At 37.5% G+C, this 16148-nt stretch overlaps 1 protein-coding gene across 1 annotated transcript in view; it reads right to left on the bottom strand.

Annotated features, from left to right (window-relative positions):
- Window positions 1-125: 125 nt before the first annotated feature.
- Window positions 126-16148, bottom strand: part of ANO7 (anoctamin 7) — a 37455-nt gene continuing 21432 nt past the window's right edge. Inside the window, 20 exon segments of the mRNA XM_032225660.1 lie at window positions 126-416; window positions 2480-2531; window positions 2533-2575; window positions 2578-2596; window positions 3222-3312; window positions 4570-4594; window positions 4597-4696; window positions 4698-4712; window positions 5366-5440; window positions 5442-5506; window positions 5509-5553; window positions 5556-5570; window positions 6356-6453; window positions 10061-10158; window positions 11311-11365; window positions 12683-12746; window positions 12749-12793; window positions 14905-14963; window positions 14965-15005; window positions 15099-15197. Of these exon segments, the coding sequence (XP_032081551.1) occupies window positions 270-416; window positions 2480-2531; window positions 2533-2575; window positions 2578-2596; window positions 3222-3312; window positions 4570-4594; window positions 4597-4696; window positions 4698-4712; window positions 5366-5440; window positions 5442-5506; window positions 5509-5553; window positions 5556-5570; window positions 6356-6453; window positions 10061-10158; window positions 11311-11365; window positions 12683-12746; window positions 12749-12793; window positions 14905-14963; window positions 14965-15005; window positions 15099-15197 (1251 nt within the window). The 3' untranslated portion in view covers window positions 126-269.

A 16148-nucleotide genomic window follows, 5' to 3' on the forward strand; every position in this document is an offset into this window, starting at 1 on the left:
CTATATTATTGTAAATAACAGCTGAGCTTAGTAGTAGTCAATTGCTGAATTTCACTATATTTAGAAGTAACCTCTGTTGTAGGAGAGACACAGATTGAAAATTCTTATGTTACATCTTGTAATTTTCTCGGTGCTGTTTTTCTCCAAGAAACATGAAATCATTGCTTTGGTAAATATGGATGAAATTCCTGAGGCTTTAAACATTGAGGCACATTCTATACCTGCAATATGTTACATAATTAACAGCTCCATGTCCATACTATGCCAGCTTACACTGCTTCCTCCATGAAGGTTATTCTTGTGTAGAAGCTTGATAATCTGGTCTCGGCCACATCCTTCCAGACCTTCAGAGGTTTATTTGATACCTTCTCCCCAGGCTGGGTCGGATTGACAACATCTATCACTTCAATGAGAGCCTATCCCACAAAGAAAAAGAAATGTATAATGCATTTTTCCATCAAAGAGAGCTGAGGGAGGTTACCAAGAAATATACATGGCCATTGTAATAATAAGTCTATTCAAGTTCAATTTTATACAGTGATATGCATATCTGACAGGATCCATTTCAGTTTAGCCATTATTTAGTTTGTCACATTTAAATTCTTATTCAGTTGCACCTAAGTGTAACTGCATGTAAGATAGATATACAGATGCTTTAAAATTTGCAGTTTTAAGCAGAGGTAGTGTTCCACTTCCCACATTTAGTTTATGGTGACAAAATATCATCAAATTTGTGATGACTTCTCCAACATTTTTCAGGCTAAATATTAATTCAGTTTTTGAAGACAAAAGTGTTTATAATGAAGAGTTTGAAGGGGTTGAAGCCTTGATCTTCAGAAATTTAAAATAATGCTAACCTGCTTTTTTGGTTAGGTCCCACCAAAAGCAAATTATGATTAATTCTCGATGTTGGAAACTTAAATGCAGGAAACATGATTCAAATTAGCTTAAAAAATTAATTAGCAAACAATTATTAATTTGACATTAAGACAAGTGCTATGGTCTGAAAATTAGTGATGGGCCACGAGGACTGCATTCTTTGATTTGTTTTCCTACTGTAAATTCTTAGTAATTGAAAAAAATATATACATGTGTGACAACATAAAATATAAGATATCTTAAGAGGGTTTTTTTGTTTTTTGTAGACAGCCCGTGTCCCACAAGGAGGGGGCTCTGGTAATTCGTAAAGGCAAACAGACAGTAAGGATGGTATGCCTTAGCACAGAAGTGTAAAGGAGTGTGCTTTGCATTTTTATTCCTAAAAGTGATACAGCATCTAGTTCTGGGAAAGTGGATTTTATTGGACAAAATATTCTAACAAGGCTCATGACAATGAAATTAGGTCCCTAATGTTTCTGCCATTTCAGAAAATTCAAAAAAAAAAAAAACACTTCACCAGAAGGGATGCTGAATGTTGCATGGTTTAATATATGTAAATATTTCGGATCAACAAGTTGTATAAGTAGTGAGTTTACCCTAAAGAATGAAGGTTTATTCAGCTATCAGATAAAGTAACAGGTTTGATGGTTTGATGACTAGTGTGCTTGAGTGGTTAATATTCCGGAAGGAGGAATTTCCTGATAGGGAGAATGATTAATCAGTGGAACAGCTTGCTTCCTGGAGCTGTGGTGTTCCATTGCTGTAGAAGAAAAGTTTAAACAGCCATTTGCCTAGGGTGAAATAAGGACTCCTGCCTTGAGCAGTAGGTTGGACTAGAAGACCTCAAAGGTCCTTCGCACCGTATGAGTCTGAATTTTTGTGGGGCAATTTTCTATGAAAATGTAATTAGGCCTGTGTTAGGATTAATCTGAAGGGGAGAAGAAAATGATACTCTTTCATAGACTACAAGTTATTTAGAAAGGGACGAAAAATGGACCATGAAGAAAAGGAACCAAAGTCCTAATTTTATTAATAAATCTGTATTTCAGCTTTCAACCAGCATAAGGTAAGACAAAAAAGCAACCTAAACTATATAATATTAGGAATAACCTATCTTTAAAAGACATAAAAATGATAAAGAATTGCAGAGTAATGGATATTATAACAACTATAAAACCCAAACCTCGATTACTATATAATTATTAAATTTAATTGAAAATAAACTATGACACAGTAAGTATGGTACAGAATATATGTATAATTACAAAATAGTGGAAGTTTTCGTCAATGGAAATGTGATGATTCACATAAATCATTTTAACACTGTTATTAAAGGGTTCTAAGAGATTCACCTAAGGAAAAGAAATGGGAGGGAAGAGCCCAAGTGATAATTAATTTTGCATACAAAGTTTATTTCAAGATTAACTTTACTCAATATTTGTAGTTTCATCTAATTTAATACAAAAATTACATTTCTCTGGAAGAAATTGGAATATGCAGCGTAAAAATCGATTACCCATAGAAGTACAATGATCTTAAGCAATTTCTGTCCTGTTTTTCAAATTAAGGGTCATTGTTTTCATAATAGGGGAGGATTTACCTTATTCTCAGCCAGGGCTTGTTTAGCAAGATACTGTTCTCGCTTTACTTTATTGCCACTGCTTCTGGATGTCAGGTACCATCATATCAATCATACGGCAATGAAGAAAACTACATGCTATGAAAGGAAGTAAATAAAAGTAAGTTGGAGGAATTTATTGTGAATGGACAGCAGAAATAAATGGAAACCTCATGCCTATAGAATTATGATGACCCCAGTTAGATACAGTATTCTGCAGAAAGATTTTCCATTATGCCAAGAAATATGAAAATTGGTATAGTCTCCTTAGAAAACAATTGCTTGTGAGCTTTGGATTGTTTACTTACTGGTTTGGCAATTTTTGGTGATGGTTCATTTTAATGTGAATACATGAGATGGTGGGTGTGCATTCTCTCCATAATCACCAATTTTCCTTCCAAAATTTATAGAATTTCTGGCATTGAAAAAACCTTTAGTACTTCTATCACTAGAACAAAATTTTAGTGCTACACCCTTTCCAATAGCATAATTTATACCATAATTTTGATGTATTTATGTCCAAATAATTTCTTTAGTTTCAGAAACAGCACAAATTTCTTTCAAGCAATCTAAAGTATGAAGTATGACTCATTTTAAACATACTAGTGCTAACACAAGGAAGAAACAATACTACCAACAGATTTTTAAATGTACTAAATTTTGCAATGGCTAATAAAGATCTCTAAGGAACAGTATATGAAAAATAGCTTGAAATGCAATGTACCTCAAATACAATGATGAAGCCAAGTTGGATTGCCAGTAGATTCCAATAAGGTAATGAATACCTGCCAGTTTGTTCTCTATAGGCTCGGTACCTGTGGAGATAAGTGCTTCAAAATCTATGCAAAGTAACAAAGCAACGATCATCTTAGCAATCACAGGTTTTCCAGATTAATTTCTGATGTCCTCTTTCTTCCACTTTCTAGTTCACAAATTCTCCTACCTGAACTAGCCCAGGTGAAATTAGTGCAGTGCATTCTGTCTGCTATTCTGAATTAATATAAGGCAGCGTTTCCTGTTACAGGTAGTCTTTGGACCTATGACAATAATAACAAGGATGCAGTAGGCCTGCCTGCCCTTGCCCGCCCAAGTTCCCCCCCCACTCCTTGAAACACTATGTGATGCACTGTCCTCCCTCTTGGAGTCTCCACATCTCTGCACCAGTTCACTGCAGGTATCCCCCACTCCCTACAGGACCCCTCAGAGTTTGAGTCTCCTCTGCACTCTTTTGAAGATCTCGGAGCTCTACTAGAGTTTTCCTCAGCACTGTGCAGACCGTGTCAAAGAAGCAGAACTTGTCCTTGGGCCAAGTGGTGGTCTCGTGAAAGTGGCCACCATTTCAATGCAACCACAAGGCATTGCTGAAAATTGTGGTTGATTTTGGGAGGCAGCCATGTGGTCCAATAATGAGTGCCTGTTCTCCTTCCTCAACATGAGATCCAGAGATCTTCAAAAGATAAGTGTGTAATGGATGATGGTTTGGGGTAGGAGCAGGCCCAATATCTGCAGGTACTCAGTGTAGTAGGATGGGGAGAGTGGGGGAGGCTGCTGCAATATTCCTGCAGTCAGTTGTCAGGACACATGACTGTGAAGGTGGTGCAGCAACTAACTTCAAAACAGGATCGTAAGTCGCTTTGGAAATAAGTTGTAATTTTTAATGGTTGCCGCAGTGACAGGCTGTTAAGCCAGGATTGCCTGTACTTGATTTTGAGTAAGGAAAGAGCCACCCAAAGAATTGGATTCCCTGTTTGCAGCACAGTTGAGACACCTGGCTTTAAAAAAAAATAAATACATAATGTAGGACGATCTTTTCATATGTTTGACACACGTAATATGGGACTGGATATTTTCATGTTTGGCAATTACAGAGTAAACCTTAACGGTGTATACTACTACTTTACACACAAATATCTCAATCAATATGTAGCAAGCCAGGACAAAAATCATTCAAATTCTGACACTATTACACAGAGAGCTTACTCTGATTTTAAACAGCGAAATTTAGTTCCAATAGATTCACTCACTAATCTTTAAACAGCTATCCTCATCAGCTACAAGAGTAGGAGATCCACCTGCATGTGGCATTGTCTTCAAGTCAAAAGATTTAGGGGCATAGGCCAGGGTGAAGTCAATGTAGCCCTGTAGATTGCTAGCCCGAGTGTACTGGTAATAGAGACGAGGAAGAAAGTCAGAAGTGAAGGGCAATCAGGAAGGCCTAAAGAAGAACATGTTTTATTTTTTCAGCATTGTGTGACTGAAACACAGACTTGCTTCTTACTCATGGCACAATAGATACTTATTGTACTTTCAGCAACAGTCTTAGAACACAAACAGGCTCATTCTAGATCAGGTCACTGAGCATCTAGTTCATTGCTTCTTACCTAGCCTTACCCAACCTACTGATGACTTCCTATATTGGGACCAGTATAAGAGATTTCCATTCATGATATCCAAAAGGAAATTTGGGGCTGTAGAGAAACCAAGAAGCATTTCTCTCCAGGGTATTTCTATCTCTCAGAGCATCCTTTCACCAGATACCTGCTAACACAATTCCAACTTTCTTCAACAACCAACCAGCCCCGCTCCATAAAGATATGTTCTATCAGTAACTTACAGTGTTTTTCCTCTACCACTTGGTATTTAAATAACTGCAAGCCAGGTCTGTCCCCAAAGAACTGGTCATTTTGAGTTCATCTTAAATCCTCATCTGCTTGGGAACAGGAAGCTACAATGTAAGTAAACTCAACTCAATCAAAACAACCTTGAATTGTAAATTCAGTGTAATCCAATTGCAGTATTTCAGGACTGTAGCTGCTATGCTTGTACAATTTCTGTTGATTGCTTCCCGTATACACCAGTATAACTCACATTACTAATAACTGCCAAGTGTGTGATGACCTCCAGGATATGAAACCAGATGCCGATGCCCTGGGTCCTTTCTGCAAACTGGACGTCGATATTCACAAACAAACTTCTGAGCATCCAAACGAATTTCCACCCAATTGTTAGTAAAGCAAAAAGAGGGGCCAGGGGGCAGGCAGCAACAAAGATAGTATGAAGCCAAAGTGCAGAACTGAAATGGAATAAAACATTTAATTTCCAGAGTTTGAGGAAAATAGTTTATAGTTTATAGTTTATTGACATTTATAGGTCGCCCTTTTCCCTGAGGGGACTCAGGGCGGCTTACAATCAATGGGAAGGGAGTGTAAGACAAAACACAAGAAAGAAAAAAAATGTGAATAAAAAAAAATAAACCGATAAAACACAACATTCATTCAGCATTCGGGTGGGGTAAGGTTCGATCTTATCCCCAGGCCTGACGGGATAGCCAGATCTATCCTTATCAAAAAATATTTAGAGGAGACCAAGGTGAGATTTCAGCAAAAGCAGGACTGAAATGCTCTTTCTGAACCCCAAGTAGTATGGTAATATTTTTTTCCACTAAAATGCATCCATTTTAAATGTGGATAAAATGATGACCTTTCATTTCACATATTTTAAGCTGGTTGGTGAATCTATAATACAGCTCAGATAAATTCTATACACTGCCTCAAATATTTACATTATTGCAGAAACTGTCTAATAGGGCTTTTCAGTCGCTCACACCATTTTTCCATTGTTGGAGTTATAAATTCCAAGTCTTACTGAATAAAGATTAGGGTAATTCATGAGAAGATATTTTCATATTTCCTCCCTAATTACTCTTTAGCTCAGTTTTTTTTCTTCACTGTTCTTTAATTCTTGCATTTTTTAATCTCTCCAAGAATATACACACTTATCCCCCTTCCATAATCAGGCCACAGTACTAGAAATCTTCAGAAAACTATTCTTAGTTCCCATTTCCCCAGGTGCTCATACCCATTTCCAGATATTCAGTGAAGAGCCCACTATAGGGCAGCAGTTTATAATCACTCTCCCAGAATTGCTTCATGACGTTGTCTTGGCCTGTCTTATTGCTTCAGAAAGATTTCGCTTATGCCTCCATGTTTCAGCTTCCTGTGGAAAACACAAAAATGTAGTTACTAGAATATCTAGGATAATCTTTTTCAGGCAGAGTGACAGGATCAAATATATCCGGATGCATCTAGATAAAGTATATTTTTATTTGTGCCCCATTATTTAGCCATAGGTTGGTCTTTTGAGTTTAGTGTCCTCTGAGAATTGAATCATAAGCCCAGCTCACCTTGCAGGTTATTGGTGTGGGAAAATAGGAGAAGCAAGGAGAGTAACACATGTTTGACATGTTTGAGTTATTTATAAAAATAATATAGTCAGATAATATTTTTAAAATCCTAATGCAGTGTTTCTCACCTTGGTGACTTTAAGTCCTGTGGACTTCACTCCCAGAATGGCTGGGGGATTCTGGGAGTTGAAGTCCACAGGACTTAAAGTCACCAAGGTTGAGAAACACTGTTCTAATGTTAGCAGTGGTGCTTCAGTTTTATGGGGGTCTGGACAGTGTATTCCAAGGACTTGTTCTACAAGTCTCATTAACTAGTTTATTTCTTTCTCTCCACCATGGGCTTGCCACCTTAGCACCTATCTTAGTGCCTCTGTGGATCTAGAATATCTGTCATGATCCAGATCTAGCAGAATCACTAGATGGGAACTGTGGCCATATAGAGGTCAATATTAGGGTTGCTGGTTATGATTGAGTGCATTCATGACCTTGGACTCAGAACACATGCATGATAGAAAAGCAATAGCAGCAATACCAGTTCTCTCTCTCTTTCTCTCTTCTAGTCTAAGTGGGTACAACTTTCTCCTGCTTCTTCCACATAAAGTCTCTGATTTGGCAACAATAACATGGCATCATGGAAATGACATTTTGTAGTGATAGTGTAATTATTATTATGTGGTAGCAGTGGAGTCATGCAGGTTAATACAGCTATGGAAAAACTGGTATGCTGGACAAAGTGAATGGAAAAAGAAGAATCCATGAGTGTATGAGCTGCTAGACAGAATATTGGAGGCTAAAAGGAATACAACCATGAGGTAAGAATTATATAATGTGGCAAAGAGACAGGGTAGTTTTTATCCACAGAGTCACAAGGAAGAGGTACCATTCAATGAACAGAAGAAAAGTAACACCACTGGAATTGATGCAAAGTAACAATCCTGCAATAGGTGCAACCTGCTGGCATACTAAGATGACAACAGAATGCTTGGCTCAGAAAGAGATACATCCAAAATGTAGAGTGAAGATTTGGGTGGAATGTCATCTAAAATACTGACAAAAGCTGAATGTGAAGTCTAGCACATATAGTTGTTACGATGTCAAGAGCCTGTATGGATAGGTATATTTACCCAGGCAGAATCCTCATTCGTCTTCATCAGATAAATCACAGGTATATTAGACTTAAACTAGCTGGTACTCAAAACGGATGTTAATTTTTATTGCTGGGTCTCAATATTTTCCATAACACAATGAATTGTACTTGGAGATCCATGATAGAAAAAAGACCTTGGGATACTGGTGAATAACACATTTGATAAATGCAATCCATCTCTAATCTCTATCAAATAGCTCTGAGAGACAATCTGAGTCACTTCTTCAGGCTCTTACTACTGTGTCAATTAGAAATGAGGCATTATGCAACAAAAGTGCAAAAGGGAGCAATGTGCATCGGAACTCTGATGGTCAGGTAGGGGGAAATTATTGCATAGCAGACTGTTAAGAAAGTCAAATCTGTCTAGGAGACAGGGATCTATTCTGATATTATTCTGATGGTGCCAAAACATTTTCCAAGAGCAAAATATTTTGCACAACTCTGCTGTAGGCAAATTATATAGGAAGAAACTAGTGTTATTTCCAGCAGTGGAAACATTCACAGTATGGTTAGGGTGACCAGACGTACCGATTTCAGCGTGACAAGCACGCTTTATAACAATTTTTCCTGTGTCCCTCCGCCTTTTAAAAAAGTCCCAATTTTCTGGCTTCATGTTGAAAGCCCAGTGGATTTGCTTAAGAAATCCTAACCGGGGCAAGACAAAAGACACCCTGTCTAATCCCTCTCTCTCTCTCTGTCTCAGTACTTTCATTGAAGATATTAAAACGTTAAAGCACAAAACGGACCTCCCCCCCCCGCGCCGGTCGCGTTCACCTCATTTTATAAGAAAAAAATGATCTAGTACCATAGAGCTGCAGGAATGGCTAGAGGTCGCCATTGTTACTTCCTGGATTTTCTGGAGGGGAGGGGCATGGAGGTTGAGGAAAGTTTCTTTGAAAAATATTGACTTGGAGTTTCTGCCTGTGGTGGGTTCCAAATCTTTTACTACCAATTCATTCACACAACGCTTCTGTGCATAAGCATAAGCATCCGGGCGGGTGGGTGGAGCCTCCTGCTGCCGCTACTACTGGTTTGCCCGATCCAGGCCGAACCAGAAGCTACCACCCCTGATATAAACAGCCCAAACTTCATTCAGACTAAGCTAACAACTTGCTACTACTTTGGTTTACCGGTAAAGCTGAACACAAACCAACAACAAACCAACATTTTAATTTTTATTTGTAAATGTGGTACACATCAGAAACACTTGTGCATACTCATATCTGTGTTTGCTCTATTCATGTATTTGTCAAAGTTTGCACATATTTAAAAATAATTATGTCTCGGCAAAAATGCAAAACATTATTTTGTGAAGCAATTGTAATTGCCAAAGTAACTAGGGAGTGGCTTCTCTTTTCCCACACTTACATTTCTACAATAATTTTTGCTAGCTTTTACAGGGTTTGTGACTTCAGGCAGTTGCCAAGCCTCTTTTTTTATGTCCCACATTCTTCTCCTGCTTCATCTCTATGAATTTCAGTAGCATGATTGCCAAAAATTAAGGGTGGAGTTTCTTGACATTTTAGGGCAGAATATAGAAATTATAAGCTAAGTCTAAAGCAGGCTTATGAGAGAACATTTTCACACACAATCGCTTGCCATGTTCTCAAAACCACTGCAGAAGTTTTGTCTATCAGACAAATTTTCTTAATATTTTGCTCCTCCTTTGATCAAGCCTAGCAGCTTCAAAAATGGCAATTTTGTTCTCATTCTTCTCTTTATGGGTTTGTTTTTTTAAGAATGGGTTAAAAAAAACTTGTACTCCTACACTATGGAAATGAACTGGCAAAACCATCCCTCAGAACAATTGATATGGACAACAAACATACAATTGTGCTTTGACTATAGAAATGAATGAAAAAAAACCCAGAATGGGAAGAAGAATTTTCAGCAGAAAATTGCCTGTTCCATAATTGTAAGGAAATGTTGGTGCTACAATTATCTTTGCAATGTTCCATATGGAGCAGGAGATGAGATAGTCGTTAATTGCTTCAGCTTCCCAGGAACTATTAAGGCCCATGATTACATATGGGAGGAACTGGAAGTTTTGTTGTTGTTTTAAATAGAAATGAAATCCCTTCTCTTGTACAATGATGCAGCACCAATATATTGCAGAGCTGTAGTCTCCATCCCTTCCATGTTAATTGCAGCCCCCGTTTGCCCACCCCTGCTTTGTACAAGAACACTGATTGGAATGGATAGAAAAAGTATAAAGTCAGAGCATAGCACTCACGGGATAACGATTTCTTGAATGTTGTTAATTACTTGCTTTCCCACCATGATGACAAGAAGTTCTTGAGCAAGTTCAATGAGGCAGCCACCTGGAGCACACTGGAATAAACAGAGAGAAAGCTTTTGGTATGGTTGGTTGCCTAATGAACACTGCATATAACATGTAGAAATCTTTAAAGTTTCATATGTAGCGTGCAGTAGGCATCTATAAGAATCACTCATGTACTGAAGCATCATGCAACACTATGGAGGTGTTGAATAAAGGCCTCCTTAATGGAATATATCTACCAGGAGGAAAACTTGACCAAACCCAGAAAACCTGAATGCTTTTCCTCAGGATTCAGCTTTCTACATAAGGAGAATATTCGTGATTGAGCAGCATTCAGCCGTGAGATTCTTATTTGCGGGTCCCACGGTTATAACTTCTTCATTGTTGTTGAGAACTGGACTCAGTTCTCCCATTTCCTTAGGAAATACCACTTACTACCATAATGAGATAATTACAAAGAAAAGGATCTCTAATAGATTTTACAAAAAATAAATAAATGAAGAGTTATTAAGAAGAGAACTAACAATGAACATACTATTATAGTAAGGTTCTTTGATATAGATAAATCTATGGTGAGTCATACTTGGAAGACCATGTTCAGTTTAGGTCACCCTAGGACTGTAAGGGGCCATAAAAAGGCAACCAAAAAGATAGAGGAAAACATATACTTGGGATTTTTGCTCAGAATGAAGCATGACTGGGTCAGGTATGCAAACTATACCAGACCCACCAAAAAGGATCAGGTTGGGAAAAAAAGAAATATTTTATACACCACATAACTATTAGTGAAATTCACACCCATCAGATTCAGTGTCTAACCAACCCATTTTTAATGCTATATGGAGGCAGTATCCCAAAGCAACAGAACTATCTTCTTCTTGTCTATGTAACTTCTCAGATGCATCTGGTGAAACCCGAATGTTGTGGACCTTTTCTAACATGTTTACAAATACGTTGTGGATATAGATAGAAGAGCGGGTTCATATAAAAATACCTGTTCCACGCCTTGGTCTGAGGTTAACAGTCTTTCTATTAGCTCTGGAATGGTTGGGATCAACCTGACTGTATTCATTAATAATTATATTATGTCACCTTGCAATCCAATCTATTTGCACAGGTTGCTTAGGAATCTGCTGCTCTAAGAGGATGCCTCCACATTTGTTCAAGAACCTATCTCTTCTCATCTCTTCTGATATACTTACATCTTCATTGCGTATGCCCAGTAATTTGTTATAGTGGCCTGGATAACCAACAAACCTGAAAGGGAAAAAGAAAAAGCACAAGGGCAAGAAATGAAAAAAAATATTGGTGTTAACTGTCCATTGTTAATTCCAGATACTAATATATTGTTTTCAATGCAGCCTACCACGTAACAAACCCATTCAAGATTTACATTAGTATACTTTTTCTGAACAATAGATGGCAGACATTCTTCACTTTTCCCCATCTTTCTGTCACTATTATGAAGAATCCTGTTGAATTACTGTTATGAGATATTTAAGAACTTATTTTGAAAGTATTCTCCCAAGTTAATAAAACCTCCAGTTTTCACTCAAGCAGCACTGTGAGACAAGATAAAATCTACCTTTGCAGACATTTATAGAGATTGTGCTTGCATGATCTGCAGGTTTTGAGAAACTCTCATGGTCCAGCATTCTGTAGGATGTGCTCCAATTTCTCACCATCTTCTTGATCAAAACGATCTGGCAGCAATGGGAATGCAGCAGAGGAGAAAAATGCATTTTCTCTTTGGAGGCTCAGAATTGCTAGGACAGGGGATGTCTAAGCTTCCTATTTATCTCCCTACTGTCTGCGATCTTGCCAGAAGGCAATAATAGAGGGAACACCTCCTCACTTTTAAAATGCTGGTTATTACCTTAAGACACATCACTGTGCAATAGCAAGATATAGCAGGCAACAGGTTGCCAGAATTGAATGTATATGCCTGTTATTTTACAGTCCTTCCTCATATAACATTAGCAGGATGTGTTGAGCCTACAGCACCTTAAATCTTGCTATCTTGTGGATATTGTAATCCCATTAAATAAGTTTCATCTATTACTTAAGAAAACAATTCTACAAAATAAAACTTTAAAAGGGGGCGGGGGAAATATTTCATAAATGAAAGCATGAAGCAGGGCATTTTGTGTCTTTCAAGCCTTACACTACAAAAAAAAGTATTTCCATTCTGAATTAGGAAAATTCTCAAAACAATTTTTTGAAAATTCTATATCTACCTATCATCGTTTCATCTGTCTCTGTCTCTGTCTGTCTGTCTGTCTGCCTATCTGTCTATCTGTCTGTCTATCTATCTATCTATCTATCTATCTATCTATCTATCTATCTATCTATCTATCTAGCTATCTATCATCTATCATCTATCATCTATCTATCTATCTATCTATCTATCTATCTATCTATCTATCTATCTATCTATCTATCTATCTATCTCTCTCTCTCTCTCTCTCTCTCTCTCTTGGTTTTAATGGATTTTATGATTGTTGGCAACAGAGTGACTTATCTGAGATGAGTGGCTATAGAAATTAAATAAAATAAAAAAAACAAGAAATTTACCTGCCCTTAAAGAAGGCAATGTAGATGGGAGATGAATAGAAATTGATGAACTCAAAGATAAAAACTTAAAAGTGAAGGCATCTTCAAATGTAGTCTGAGTGCGATGCATTTCTGTGGCAGAAAAATGAATGCATCATTTAGAATAGTGTGTATCCTTCAAGTTTCTCAAACAATTCCTTGTTTTTTGTCATCTATTCCTATCTGTCTTCACATCACTGTGTGATGTGTTAAGATCAATGTGCATTGAAAAATATTTTCATGTTATTATATATTATGACCAGTCAGCAAAGCAAGTTGGAATACATTTTGATTAAAGTTTTTTTTTTTTTTACATTTTCTTCAACCCTTAAGTCTGACTTATTGGGGAGAAGGGTGGAACGTTCCTTGATGTATGCAAGTTGAATGCCGATATCTTCAAGAGAAACCTATATTCAACTGATGTCCTTGATACTAGGATCCTAAAGTTCCCAGATGAAGAATCTATGTATGAGGGGTTGAACAGCATTAGTTCTGGGCAAGGACAAAATACCTGCATATTGCTACATGAACATTAATCATTGGAACAGCTTGCCTCCAGAAGTTGTGAATGCTCCAACACTGGAAGTCTTAAGAAGATGTTGGATAGTCATTTGTCTGTATTGTGTTGTATGATTATATTGTATCCCTGTGTAAAATATATATCATATATAATGCAGTTAAAAAATTTAGTGTGGAGATAAATTTGCCTAAGAATTTAGCACCCAGAGAAAAGTGTTTTGTCACAAATTGTACTTTCTAACATAAGGGCTATCAAATCTAGGCTGCAAAAAATCCATGTGATTAGAGGTTAATATCTACAGTTAAATTTAAATTTTATATCTTGGGTCCTAGTGCCATACTGGCTCATTTTCTCAACATTCCAGAAACAGACTAGAGAGGTTGACAATACAAAAAATTGTAAACTTTCTCTGCTTGATAGTACAGGTTATCCTCAAGTTGCGACAGTTCACTAAGTGACTGTTGAAAGTTATGACATCACGCACACACCCAAGTACTTACGACAGTCCTGAGTTACGAATGTTGCAGCACCACAGTAGTCGTTCACCCTTATAAACACCTGTAGAGGCACTGCAACATTTACCTTGCTTATTCTCTCCCACACACCAGATCTCCAAAGGCATTGGGCCTGTGAAAATTCACTTGCCTTGCAAAGATCAAGCTAGCTGTTCCCTTCCTGCCTCTCTGCCACAGTTTCTTTGCCTGCGTCCCTGCAGGCTCTGGTTGTCTTTGCAAAAAGATTTTGGCACAAAGAGTGGAGGCCGGGAGGGGAGTCCGAACCCTCCTGGCCTCCATTCTTCATGCCAAAAGCTTTTTGCAAAGACTAGAGCCTGCTGGGACGCAATCATCACTCGCCCCTGCAGGGTTTGGCTGGCTTTCCCCAAGGCTTTTGGTGCAAAAAAATGAAGACCAGGAATGGTGCACACACCCCTCCTAGCCTCCATTCTTTGTACCAAAAACCTTTTTCAAAGATGACCAGAGCTTGCAGGGAGACAGACAAAGAAACTGCGGCAAAGAGGCTGGAGAGGACACAGCTCGCTTGATCACCGAGACCTTCAAAAGATAAGTTCCTATGGAGATCCGGTAAGGATGGATAAGGGGGGGGGCATGAGATACCTCAGTGGATCGGGGAGGCCTTGGGTGCCCCTCCCATGTTTTTTCCCACCCTGATATCTCATATGCACTTAACAAACTGAGCATTCCATTAGTGAATGTATTGAGTATTTCAGGGAGGGATCACGTTCAATTAACATGATACAATAAACACTGGATTACAAATGTAATTGGCTGGGTACATTACATTTGTAAGTCAAGGACTACATGTAAATCAAGTCACCACTAGCCAAACTACAAATATTTTGGAGTCTCCAGAAATTGTGTATAAATTTCTAACAAATATTGAGTAATCCTGATGCTACAGAATGAAAGACAGTAGAATTCTTTGACATATGCTACAACTCTTTTCAAACTGGAAAATTACTGCATTATAGAAACATTATTTTTGCTTTAAATTTGTTAGTGATAAATACACTAAATATACATAGGACTTAAAATGTCATCATTTTGATTGCATCTCCTTAACTACCTTATTTCTATAAACAAAACCTACCATAGTTCTACTTTTAGGAGCTAAGTGATAGGGCTGAAAGTGATGTTTGATATCCAAGCCAATACAGTTTACTTACCCCACTTCGTAAGAAAAAGTGCCAGTGCAGTGTAAATTTTCGAGAGAAGGAGATGAAAGGAGATTCACTACTGAGCCTGTCAGGCTAGCAATACGAGAAGCCTAGGGGGCGAGGGGGGGCAAGGAGTTAAAAATGCAAATGAAGTCCAATAGTAAAACCAGACCAAAAGGGATAGAGACATAGACGTCCCTTACCGAAGATACAAGTAGAAAGTGCCCACTCCTGGAGACAATTACAGCAATGATGGCCCGGTAAAGGATAACGGAAATCAGGAACATTATTACCACAGCAATCTGTAGACAGGTAAAGAAGAACTAGTAATGTGCATTTGTTTTCTCACTATTGCAAATAATTAGTCGGCCTGGCTGTGGCCAGTGGAATTAAATGGTCCCAATCTATATTATTCATATATGCTGAACTCTGATTCCCGCTACCAAAGGCTAATAAAATATGGCATGGTAGATGGAGGAATACTGGGTTGGTGAAGGTTAGACTTGAATTTGGAACAGAAAATGCTGATCTTCCTTAATATCCATACATATTTCCTCTAAATAAGCAATTCATCTGTCTACATAGATCCACGATGTGAACATATATTAAGCCATAACATATTTATATTTAGCTTAGTGTCATTGCAAACACACGTTATGGTTTGCATTATATCCAAATCAGGCCATTGTAGTTTACTCAACAAACCATAGTTAACATGGCTTAGCATTATGTATCAACAGTTTATGGCTTATTATTTACATTCTCTAAGCCAAGGTTAATTTTTAACCATGGATTTTTAAATAAACCATGGATTGGATTCACAAATACCTTTATGCTTTAAACCATGTTTGTATCTTTGCTTAGCCCAAAGCAGTCTAATAATATTTAGTACTGCATTATGGATAATTGGATGAAGATGAAAAAACTTAAACATTTTATTTGCTAAATATTGGGAAAGTGAAATTGTTCACTTTCATATATTTTCTTAACTATAATTAATTGAAATTATTAATAGCAAATATGAAATCTGTAAATAATAGTTGGTAAACTTTCTAACAGAAGAATATTCCAGACTAAATATAGCCAAATAGGTTTTTATCACTTCAATAGAATCAAACTTGGTGAATACTCTAGGAGGTCATTTAGAAGAATGTGAGTTGAATTATTCCATTTTCTTCAATGCTCCTATAAAATGCATGAAAAATCAAGGGTGTGTGTGGTGTGTTAGACTCTTAGCATTTGTTCCCACATCA

Source organism: Thamnophis elegans, chromosome 10, assembly GCF_009769535.1.
Source record: "Thamnophis elegans isolate rThaEle1 chromosome 10, rThaEle1.pri, whole genome shotgun sequence".
Taxonomy (NCBI): Eukaryota; Metazoa; Chordata; class Lepidosauria; order Squamata; family Colubridae; genus Thamnophis; species Thamnophis elegans.